The following is a 12,535-nucleotide window of genomic DNA, read 5'->3' as shown; positions in this document are numbered from 1 at the left end:
AGTTTTTGGCTATCATTGCGTCCTGTTATTGGCCTAAATGTCCCAAAAGCAGGATTCTGTCCAGATTTGTTGATTCAGCTCTGCAGAGAGTCTGGGGAAAATTGGTGCAATTAAACAGAATAACCCCCTAACTTGCCTGAACCGCTACTAGAAAGCTGCAGCTGAGTAAAAATTTAATTTATCTACCAACTGCTGCAGCAGAGCTGTGCGGAGACAGCTTGTGTGGGCGTACTGGGCAGCTCCCAGCTGGGAATGTGTGCGTTACTGTGTGGATCTGAAAGAGGGCACTGCTGAGAAAGAGCAAACATGCAGGATTAACAGATAATAAGAAGATCTAACCTAAAAGTCCACCCTGAAGTCAGGGAATGGCTAACCTACATTTACTTCAATACAAAAGTGGCACAGATTATGGCTGGACTGAAAACCTACATACTGTAATCCCCATGTTTCTGTGGTGGCATCTCACCTCCATTCCAGGAGCCGTTGTGGGGTAATACTGTTGTGGTGGTGGCGTCATGGCTGTCCTGCGGTGTGGTCCCATCAGCATCGGCGACCTCAGGCTCCTGCAGGCTGTCCTCCTCCACAATGTGTAGCTTGTCCTCGTCATCAGAGTCTGAACTGGCCTCCAAGCCATTGTTGAAGTTTGTCACTGCAGTGAAGAGACAAAGACATGGGAGATGATTTACTGTGTACCACTTTAACGTGTGTCATAGTTTAGCATCCACATCTTATAGCACGACATTAGTGCTGCAGGAAACTATGTGCATGAGGGAAGAAGTATCCCTCTGCAGGAAGGAGCCCACAGTGCTCAAACATTTCTAGCATAGATGGCACTTCTGGAAAGTAAATCTTTGCAGTTAAAGGTCTGCTCCACAACACTGGTCACGCAAACCTTAAATTGTCTTCTGCATATTTACTGTGAAAATGTGTGAAGTTTGGCAGCCATAATATTGTTGTTATGATTATGGTAATTTCCACAAGACGAGGCCCCAGCACCTGTGCTCCAAGCACACACATATCTCTGCGATCCAGCAGGACACAGACAGACAGTAGGAACAGAAAAACATAAAATATGACAGCCGGTCATGTTCTCATGCAGATATCATGCATCTACATAGTTTTCATAGTTATCAGATTAAAAAAAAAAAACGTGTAGCAAGTTCAACTCATAGAAAATGTTTCTCCAGTGTAATATTTCAGTTTTAAACTGAACATTCTCTCATCCTGAAAACTCTCAAAACCCAGTAAATTCACCTTAACCCTGCAAACTGTTGTTAAATTAACTAGTGTGAAAAAAAGAATCCAGCCTCAGAGTGGCTCCCAAACCAGATCCAGTGCTATCGTTTGCTCCAAACTGTGCAGAGGGATAAACTTCATCGCATCATATCAATCAATCTCTCACTGGAGGTAAACACCATTTCCATCTCTTCATGTTCACGGAGAAGCCGTAAAAAAAAGGACAAACTACAGCCAAGGGGAAAAATAATCACCTGTTTATCAGCCTCAGAAAGCGAATCTATTTTACACTGTGCTGCAGTCTGTGAGTCTGTCTGTCTGTGGGCTACTGCTTCTTAATGGGAGCTCAGGGTGAAAAATGGACCAACTGGACTGGTGTGAATGAACTTAAAGGAAGAGATGTGTGTGTGTTAAGCAGTAGATGCTGGAGACATGAGGGTATATGTGGATGGAAATGATGATGATGATCACTCTGCTGTAGGTAGTATAATTGCCTTTTCACTGTCAGCATGTGCGTACTTATGACTGTGTGTGAGCATAAATGAGTATATATGTATGAGAGTGAACAAAAGCGTGTGCGTGCGTGTGTGTGATCTCTGCGGGGAAGCTGTTCGTCTTGGTGGAGGTACTGAAGACGCCTAATGAGGAGGAAAGCCTGTGCCGTTTGTTCACAGGTGACAGATGTGCACGCGCACACACACACTCACACACACACACACACACACACACACACACAGGTCCCAAACCACAAAACAAGCTCTGTATGTGTGTAGTTCTGCACCTCTGCACGAAATGGGAAGCTATTTCAGGTAGTGCCGTTAACTGCTCACGCACCCTTTGCACGCACACACAGCAAACCAGATGACGCACACCTACTGTAACCCACCTACATCTATGATACACCCTGAGCACACACACTTTCTACAAACACACACACACACGCTCTTATGTCACTCCTCAGAAGAGATGTGGTGCTATCAGGAGACAGCTCCGTCACTGCTCGAGACGGACGAGTGGAGCTCAGAATGCAAAAATGTGTTTGTGTGTGTGTGTCTGTGTGTGTGTGTGTGTGGGGCGGTGAGATCGATTCACGTCTGGATCGATGAAAGAGGCTGGGCGAGTCATGGAGTGGAGCAAAGGAGAGGAGTTTAAGGTTTATACACGCAGGAGCTCTGGTTTGTCATTTCATATGATGCCAGGTGGATAAAAATGTGACGTTTACACAACTTTTTCTGGTTGATATTTTGAATCCTTGGACGTGAGAACGCACCCAAAGTGCAGGCAGAGAGTTCCTAAAAATCAACAAACTGTGGCTCCCCTCATTCAGACAACATAACCAGACAGGCTTGTGGCAGCAGTTCCAATAATAGAAAGGTCTATACTTTCAGATAAACAGCTTGTGTCTGTTCTACTCACCAGAGGCCGCCAGCTGCAAACTGGTGAGTTATTCTCAACAGCGCTGGCTGGAGGGAACAGCAGTCAGCTGAGCACCAGTTCACACAGAATACTGGAGGAGGCACTAAATAAAAGCTTAGGCACCATACCCATAGTCTGTGTTCATTCCTTCACTGAATTTGGAAAATAAATTACAGCAGATCATGTGTACTGGTGAGTACAAACCTAATTTGGTATATTTTCCATGTGTATTGGAATTATACTCTTTTTGAGTCTTTAATTGCAATTCCTACACTACAGAAGATCTGAATATCATATATATCAATAGTCTGTTTGAAAAATGGAACAGATGAACTGACGTTCTTTGAAACTGGGATGAGCCTGCTGCTTAAAAACGTGCACCAAGCAGGGTAGGTCTTGTCAATGTTAATTTAAATGTATGAGGCAAGATTTTAAAGTAGAAATACAACATGCTCACCACAATAAACTATGATGAAAAGCAAAACCTACAAAAGAAACACCAACTGTATAAAACAACCAGTGCTCTGTCCTGAGAAAGCTGAACTCAGCAACATAAGATCTGTTTCCTCCTGTTTGTTTGGATTCAATTACAGACTGATCAGGTTAGAAGACATGAGAATGCTGCGTGTGGTTTAATGACATTAGGCTCAGGATTTCTGGCTTTTATAGACAGTTACCTCTCAGCACCATTTTTGAGAAACAACCCTAGCCTGCTGTGGCTAACATCGGTTTTTCAGAATAATTTACATAATCTCAAGTTCACCAAACGCTCTGAAGGCATTTTAATGATAAACTGGATGGAAACAGGACATAATACTCCAGAAGTTTCTAACATCGTCTCTCTTTGTCAAAGCGCAGTTACCATGCCAGCAGATGGGGGGCAGCACTTAGCAGGGTAGAAAGACAATAACTGCTTCCCAAAACATGTGATGTAAATATAACTATACACACAGACACAAGTTTTTTTTCTGTGTGTGTGTGTGTATTTAAGTTAGAGAGAGTTACTGTGCTGCAGAGAGAAAGAAAACACCCGTCCACATCATCATGACAATGCATCAAGTGAACTGTTAATCCTCCATCTGGAGGTCTGCACAGAGGAGAGGCCAGCTAAGAGAGGAAGAGGGAAGTCTAGACGATAGCATTCCTCCCTTCCTGCCATCATTCTCTCCGATTAACAATCCGTTTTAAAACAGGCCCCTTTATTATCACTCTGTTATCACTCAATTTTTTTTTGCTGATGGGATTTCTGCCGCTACACTCGCAGAAGGTTCAGGCCCAGCATTTCTCAAAACTGCAGCACATAACAGCAGTATATGTAGTAGTACTTGTTTTCTTTTCTCTCCTCATTAAAAACATATTTTCAGACAAAACACGTTTTCAAACATCTGGATACATGTAAAAAAAAAAAAGGTGATTGACGGCCTTTTCTGATATATATATATTTTTTTACATTAAGCCAGTTATCCAGTAACAGTAAACACACACCACCAAGTAATAAAATTCTGTCCTTTAATTGCAAGGTGCTCTGCCAATAGCACTCGTCCAGCAGGGTGAAACTTTCCCTCAATTAAAAGAAAGGAAATGGTGCAGAGAGGATGAGAGCATTAAGTCAGAGGAAGGAATTCATAATATCCTGTCTGCCTCATCTGACTTTAGTTGATCTAACCTTCATTTAATGAGACTGTCTGAAATAAAAAATGCAATAAGACCTTAACAGGGAAGCAGCACCACTGATGAGCAACGCAGTCGCCTCCATAAACATGGGTGAAAATAAAGCAAAGCTAGCCCAAACTTCCGTCTGTAAACAACAGTGTCAACAGATTCGCTCATAAGGTGTCTTCTTGACTGAAAGAGGAGAAAATTTCTACCGACAGTTACAGCATGGAGCAGTTCACTGAGCAAGCAGCACAGCATCTGACTTCCTCAGTGTTAGCGTCAGTGAGCCAGGCCCAAATCAGGACACGTGACCCTGCAGGGGAAATCATGTGTGTCTGACACACCACAACACAACCCTGACGGGAGCACATGGTATCTGGGTCAAAGGTCATCTGCTGTGGGGGGGGCAGGCTAAAAATAGACAGTCTGCAGATACAATACATCAGGATTATATTGGCCTTAATGATACCACTGAGTCTACAGGCTCTGTGAGGCTGCACTTTAGAGCTAAATGCTATTGAGCTAAATGCTAACTAAGACAATGCTATCAGGCTAATGGTGAGGTATAACATCTGCCATGCTCACCTTCACCAAACACAGAGGACAGCTGAGGCTGATGGGAAAGCCGTTAGCTTTGCAGGCATTTGGCAATAAACCAAAATATTGAACACGTTATATTTTCTGGCCTGATGATGATGCTAGATGAAAAGTCGAGGGATGCTAACCTCATGGTGGAGCCGGACGAAAGGTCAGAGGATCACCAGAATCCTCTGACCTTTCGTCGAGTCAATAGGTAGGATATAGTCTCCGGAAACATGAATGTCTGTACAAAGTTTCCTGGTAATTCATTCAGTACCTGTTGAAATATTTCAGTCAGGACCAAAGTGGTGCCGTGACGACAACTGTCATCGTCATCTTCAGAGCTCTCGTGGCAAAAAAAAAAACATCAGTCAGCTTGGCCTGGCAAATTTTTTAAATTGAACGGTGCAACATAACTAATTAATAGTGAATAACTCAACACATGCAATCAATAAGTAAAGACTTGATGATGACCTCCAGCAGCTGAACACACACTCATTACACTGCACATGGATGAAAATGAGTCAACTCCTTTATTTATGATCCGTTATTGAAAAGTCCCACAGAAAGACGTGTGAGAAAAGACATGAGACTGTATGACATGAACATAGCGATCCTGCTTGATGTGTCTGTGAGTGTGTGTGTGTGTGTGTGTGTGTGTGTGTGTGTGTGTGTGTGTGTGTGTGTGTGTGTGTATTGACCCAGTGCAGCTGTGCAGGATGGGACCTCTGCCAAGCCCCTAACAGACAATTACCCCACTGTGTTTGTGTGTGTGTTGTGTGTGTGTGTGTGTGTGTGTGTGTGTGTGTGTAAGAGTGTACATCACTAAAGCTGTCTGTCTGCTACTAGATGTGACCAGACTTTAACATGCTGAGCAGCTGCACACAGTCGGCCCACTTAAAGGGACAGTCACACATTTTCTTGTCCTTCAAGTTAGACAACTATCTTGTGTTGTAGGACAAATTCTACATTTAAAGTCCTCTTAAAGATGGCGTCCAGTATTTTAGAATGTAAATGTGTATTGACTAGGAATTCAAATAAAGATTATTTTCATTAAGCTGGTTCCAGCTGCTCTAAATGTCAGGATTTGACACTTCTCTTTATCGTAGATGACAGTAAACTCAATATTCTGGGGTTTTGGATAAATAAAACAGGTTTTGACATTTTCAGACAAAAACAATTAACTGAGGAAATCATAGCAAAAACAGCAAACAAAAACACTTTTTGTCAGTTGTATTGCTTCCTGTTGTCACATTGCTCATCTGCCTCTCTGTTCCCCCTCGGCCCATGACTTCTACCTCCTCTCACTGCTCCCAGGTCATGTTTCTCTGCTCATCTCCCCTGACCTGCCTTCCTCTAACCACCCACCAGATGTCATCAGACCTTCCTCCCTGTTCCTATTTACCTGACTGCCCCACCCATCCACACACCTGTTCCCACTTGTCATCAGCCCTGCTGGCACCTGAGCTCTTCCCACCTGTGTCTCATTTGACAAACAGCCTGGCACCATATATATACCAGTTCTCTCCCTTTGTTCTTTGTCAGGTTGTCTGTTTCTGGTCCCATGTGTTTTCCCCAGTGCTCCTGTTTTAGCCACAGTGGAAAACCAGCATCCTCTTCTTGTTTTATGCTGCGATAAGTTTTCACTTTTAAAATCCTGCAGCACATGCTACATGCTTTTGAGTGTCTTCCACGTAAAAAAAAAACCAGCCACAACAGAATAAAAGCACCCTCGTTGCAGGACTGGAAGGCATTAACTGTGTAGCACTGAGTCATGTTCTTGAGGTGTCTGCTAAAAGTCAACATCATGAGGTAAGACGCTGAAGCTGCGTCATCCACACAGACAGGAGAGGTGGGGTGTGGTCGCTCGTTCCCCTGGCACACCGCACCGTGTTTCCATCCCCACCTTGCTTTAATGCAACCACCAACAACCTCTGGACAAGCACACACACACACACACCGCAGAGCTATAAATGTACCAGAACCACACACACACACAGGAAAGCCCCTTTTGGTTGGAGCCAGCAATGTAAGTCAGAAAGCAGGGGACCCACTTCCCCTCATCCTCCCAATTAGACAGAGCATCTGCCACGTGTATGTTCATGTGTGTGTTATAGTGAGAGTCTGAGAGAGAGACAACCTTTGTGTGTGTGTGTGTGTGTGTGATTAATAACTCTTCAGAGAATCTTTATAATTCACCCTGGTAAGTCACTGAAGTCTAACATGTCTCAGGACTGTGTGTGTGTGTCCAGAGTAATCAGGAATCTCCAGCTGCTTCCTGCTCAGGCCAGGTGCTCAATCAGACCCCATCAGACCCCTCTCTCTCTCTCTCTGTCTCTCTCTCTCTCTCTCTCTCTCTCTCTCTCTTTCTCTCTCACCCTCTGTCTCCCTTTGCAGGGTTGGCCCCACAGAAAATAACGAAACAAAAGAACGACAAAAAAAAACAACAACCCCGAACGGCCTCCCTGCTCTCCACAAGGCCTGTGGCCTACACTGAGGGAAAACACTGTGACTTTAAATAGGATGGAGGACAAGTTAGCACTTAGAGGGACTGTCGTGTAGCCGAAAGGAATCGTCTGGATTCTAGGACTCTGCCTGAAATCGCCACCTATTTACTGTACAGTGCACCACGTTTACTGTCATGTCACCATTTTATTTGAGTGTCCAAACTCTGAAAGTGAAAATGCATACACTATGCAGGATCAATTGAGGAAAACCCCAAGTCAACTAACATTTTGTGAGTCAATTTGAGTCAGTTAGCAAATAGCTGCCTCACAGTACACACAGCAATGCAGCAGCAACAGTGTGAAAGGCTGTGAACTTTACAAACCAGGTCTCATCTTAAAATAACAAACCACAAAACTGTCAGCAGCCTGGCGGGACTGACACTCTACGGTGCAGCAGGATTTCACAACAAAGCTATGAACAAGATGACAGCTTCTACTTTCTCTGACTGTGTGGAAATCTGGTGCTTTTAGACTCCAGATGATGAACGAGAACATTAAAACGTGACGTCTCGTAGAGCAGCGCAGTGCAGGGCAGCTGCTCTGCAACTGACCTGAACTGACACTACATGTGCAGGAGAGTGAACGATATTTCTCCTGTTTGTTGACAGCAATGATGTGAGGTGTTTATGAAAACAAACAACAACGATAAGAAAAATCATGAACCAATTAATACACTGAGGATGAAACCCCCCGTAAAAACGTATTCAAGCTTAGTTTTTATTACTGTTACAATCAATAATCAGCACTTGTTGAAACAGGTGTTAAATGAATACTTTCATGTCCCTTGATCTTTGTGTTGAATGATGGTTTTATCCATTTCCTGATCAACCTGACAGCTGCATGAAAAACAGCAGCATATCCTTAGCATTTCATCTATTATTCAGCTTCGGCAGGTTACCGAAAGGGTTCATTTGACAGACTGACTTCCTGCTTTGCCCTCTTCAAGTGGCTCGGTGTGAAGGAATCCTCATGAATCTAGGTTAGTCCCACTGAGATTAAGGATCCTCTTTTACAAGGTAGACCTTTTAGCACGCTGCCGCGAGAGTCAAGTGTGAACGATTGATTTTAAAAGTTTCATTTCGTTCTAGAGGGACAAGGGAAAAGCTACCTGAAATTCACATTTCGGTGTCATCGCATGAGTCTTAAAGGCTCAGTATTACTTAGTTTTCAATTATATATGCCACTACTACTGCTAATGCTACTGCTTCAACTCCTGCTAGTTAAATTTCAGAGAAGATTAAAATCGATAAGTGAGGGGAGATACTAAGAAACAGGAACTGTTTGCAAAGATTTAGGTATCTACTTTAACTGCATTAATACCACACTTTATCAACAGCTCAAACTGCAGCTCACATGCAGCGAGTGTGTCAGTAAATCTATACTAACAAACTACGTGGGGAGTCCCTGTACTTGCCAAACAAGCTGCTGATTACAAGAATCTTCGTCAGAGGTAACATGCTGTTGCTTCAGATCGGAAAAGTTTCCATCGTCCTGTAGACAAAACTAAAACTAAATTACATTTACCCGAGCATTTCAACATTATCTGAACATTTCAAATGTCCCAGACGTTATCAGGTGACTTACAGGTGATAGGCGGTACAACACTTTGGCTGATGTCATTCTCCCAAAGCTCCTATTTACTGCAAGTGTAGCTGACTGGGCCGTGACTCACAAGACGACACTACACCTGAGAAACTGCTGACATCACTGCTTGTGCTAAAGTGAGTGTGTACAAGTGTGTTAGAAGAGTGAAGTGTGATTGATGCGTCTTGTGTTTCTGGGGTGTTTCAACTGCGACAGTGTTCAGTCTGTTTAAAGCTTTATGTTTAGAGGAGTAGCAAAGCCTCATGTTTGAGGAGAACAGTTGGCATTTTTACTTAAAAAGTGACTCCAACCATTATTAAATTATCAAAACAGTGGCCGATTATTTTCTGTTGCTTTAATTTCAGCTCTCGTTGTGTGCATTTCGCTGAAAGGGTCAGAGGTCAGAACCAGAAAGGATTTGGAGATTTGCTAAAAGGCCAATCTGACAATATAATAATGATCCCTATACCGCAATCAACACGAGGTACTCTGTTGTCTATTGGAGTTTGATCTCATTCATACTGAGCCCTGCATTAGTGTCATAAACATGTACTATACCTACAAAGACTGAGTGACAAAACTGATGAGTGACCGATGTATTTTGTGTACGATCAGTTGAGTTTGAGTGTGATAATACGCATCAGGTTAATGATGCTGTATTTGTGTGTGTGAGTGTGTGTGTGTGTGTGTGCGTGTGCGTGTAATGATTCATGCACTACAGGGGGTGGCAGCACACAGGGGTATTACATAACATTCTCAGCTCTGATCTCAGTCCTGTCGCAGATGCCTGAAAAAACCCACTGCACCTCTGCAGTCGAATCAGATGTCTAATCAACCGGAGTTCATCAGTGAGACATTTCAGCATTAAAGGGTGAGGATGTATGCGCTGAAGCTGCTTGACACCAAGCGTTTTATATAAAAATCCTCTTGTATCATTCGTGTCCTTTAAGTGAGGCTTCAAGTTGCAGAGGGAACTCTAATTGAGTTTTTCTTCATTTTTTTTTTTTTGCCCGCATTGCTCTGAATTCTAGAGTCAGATCTTTGCCCTTGTCTGTGAAACTAAGCCAATCAATCCAAACTGTCTTCTGAGCAGCAGTGAGTGAGCGCTCCGTTTATGGAAAGCTAGCCTCGCCAACATTAAATCATTTCCTCTTTAGTCCTGTTCAGCTTCACGGATCAGCCAGAATAAGTAACACGATTAAAACGACGCAACTTTGAAATATATACAACCTGTCGATTACAGCCTGACCGTCGCAGGACTTCTGAGGCCAATACTAATATTTGGGGGAATATCTGATATCAATAAATTGGCTAATACTAATTATTTTCAACAAAAAAACAAACTAGCAAGCTTAATATTGATCCCTTATTTTTTTATTTTTTATGTGATCATGTGATTAATTTAAAAATCAACTTGTCTATGTGTTCTGGTGGAAAACTACAGAGTAATGAAAACTTGCTTGGCATTTCCACGCAACAATCTCTTGTCATTTCTTGTTGAACATCTACACCGATACCTACTGCTTATTGTCTGAAATGTAAGAAGTCAAAACACAGCACTGCTCGACTCTGACAGGTGAACTATGGTATAAAACACTGATTATAAAAGCAAATGACCTGGACTCTTCTGCCTCTGTCAGGTGGCTGAAAACAGCTAGAACGTTCTTAACTTTTACATGTTAAAGGTTAAAGAAAAAGGCTGGAGAAATAATAATAATTTGTGTCTGCTCCACTGAAGTTCTCAGTTTCTCTTTGACTTAAGAGCAAGTCAAAATGAAACCAGGTCATATTCTCTGTTCAACACATTTCCAGAGCTCCAGAGCTGCAGGGTTCAAGGCAACAGGAATCCACCCTACAGACACGACAGTGAGGAAAGCTGCTTTAGCACTGAGTATGCGTAGATGTAAGAGAGCAAAACTAATGTTTTAATGTGATCTGACTTTAAATACCCAGATAAACTGTCCAATACAGGCAAAGTCCATTAAGCCCATTTGTTTTGATAAAGCAGAGAGGATGTATACTGTACTATTAATCCTGTCTGCATTGAAGTGAGAGTGGCCACATTGGACAAAGCAGCCATGCATTTAATGGTGGAAATAACAATGTTTAAAATCCATATTTAAAGGCACCACCTGTGACCGAAGCGTGAACAGAAAGGAAGGAAAGGAAAGAAAGAAAAGGCAGGCAGGATTAGAAACTGGTAAAATTAGACAACGGCTCAATAAAATCTTCATGTATCTGGTTTTTAACTGAAAAGTCTGAAGTTATTGTTTCTGCCAGTTCCAGGGAATCTCTCTGCATGCAGCCTGCACTCTGACCTCTGACCTCTGACCCACGGGCGGGGGGAGGCGCAAGACAAGCAAGACAAAAGAACTTGTTCTTGTGAAAGGAGTTCCATTGTGAGAGGCAGAGTTGGTTTTGCAGCTTCTCTAAGTCCCACTGATCCTGTGCCTGTGAAAAAAAGATCCACCAATGAGACGCATCTTTGACATTCACCTGCCACACTGGCTAACCGCTGCCTGCCTGAAAAACAAACACACACACACACACACTCCATCCAGTGTTCGTACGTGTGTGACAACTGTACAATCAGCAGGATTTAAGTCTCTCTGACAACAACTGGGTCACACGCTAACACTGTGCTATTAGGAATTTACTCCCACACATACATACAGACGTAAAGGATAAACATAGCAGTGACCTACATATCAACACATCACCGTCGAGCCTTGTATAATAAAACATGCTGCATCCCCCTCTTCACTGACACACACACACAGCTCTGGTTCAGTGACAGGGGGTGGGTATTCTCCCTCTCTCTGTGACAACTGTAACCTGAACACACTTACAGTAAGCAGACGTCCATATACAGGAAATTACATATAGGGAAGTGGGGGGGGGGGGGGGGGGGGTGTAAAAGCGTTGAGTGGTCACTTCCTGTTTACCTTTGTACCTTCCCTCCGCCTGTCTTCACCTCTCAGCCCCATCCTCCACTCTCAGTTCTAGGCTTCACTTCAAACATGAGTGGTTAATGAGCGTAACAGGCACTTTTTTCACACTTTTTTTTTTTTAATTCTTGCACTGCAACCACTTAATCTGCAGCGCAGATTACACTTAAAAGTGGCGTGTCACAAGATGGATGTGAAAAGCCTGACATTATGATTTAATTTTGACACTGTGGGCAATGACTGGATAAAATTTCTTACTTTACGCAGAATCATTTAAGTATAATTGACTGAATAATGAAGGGAATATATTACATCTACACTGGTTGATGGTAATAGAAGGGAAACTGGACAAAGTGAATGCAGCGAGAATCAACGTAAGAACACTGTTCATTTCCGTTCCGTTTAACTGCAGACAGGAGAACAAATAACACCACCTAAAGTACAGCCTGGCTCATAATGGACCGATTCCTTTTCTCATTTGTCACCTGCTCACTTCTGACTCACGTCAAGGAAACGAGAAGAATATCAGTAATATCAGCAGGCCCCGCGTGGAAACTCCCTGCTGCTAGTCCAGCTCTTTTGAATGCACGGGAGGCGAAACAGAAGTAC

At 43.0% G+C, this 12,535-nt stretch overlaps 1 protein-coding gene across 3 annotated transcripts in view; it reads right to left on the bottom strand.

The window, feature by feature from the left end:
- LOC121193140 (zinc finger E-box-binding homeobox 1-like) overlaps window positions 1–12,535 on the bottom strand; it is a 54,454-nt gene that overhangs the window by 15,792 nt on the left and 26,127 nt on the right. For all 3 annotated transcript variants that reach the window (XM_041055292.1, XM_041055293.1, XM_041055294.1), the window contains exon 2: window positions 467–649. In XM_041055292.1, coding sequence (XP_040911226.1) covers window positions 467–649 — 183 coding nt within the window. The remainder of the gene's footprint in view (window positions 1–466; window positions 650–12,535) is intronic.

The sequence above is a fragment of the Toxotes jaculatrix genome, chromosome 14 (genome assembly GCF_017976425.1).
Source record: "Toxotes jaculatrix isolate fToxJac2 chromosome 14, fToxJac2.pri, whole genome shotgun sequence".
NCBI classification, from domain to species: Eukaryota; Metazoa; Chordata; class Actinopteri; family Toxotidae; genus Toxotes; species Toxotes jaculatrix.
The sequence above is the reverse complement of the archived record's forward strand: the minus strand, read 5'-3'. Positions and strand labels throughout refer to the sequence as shown.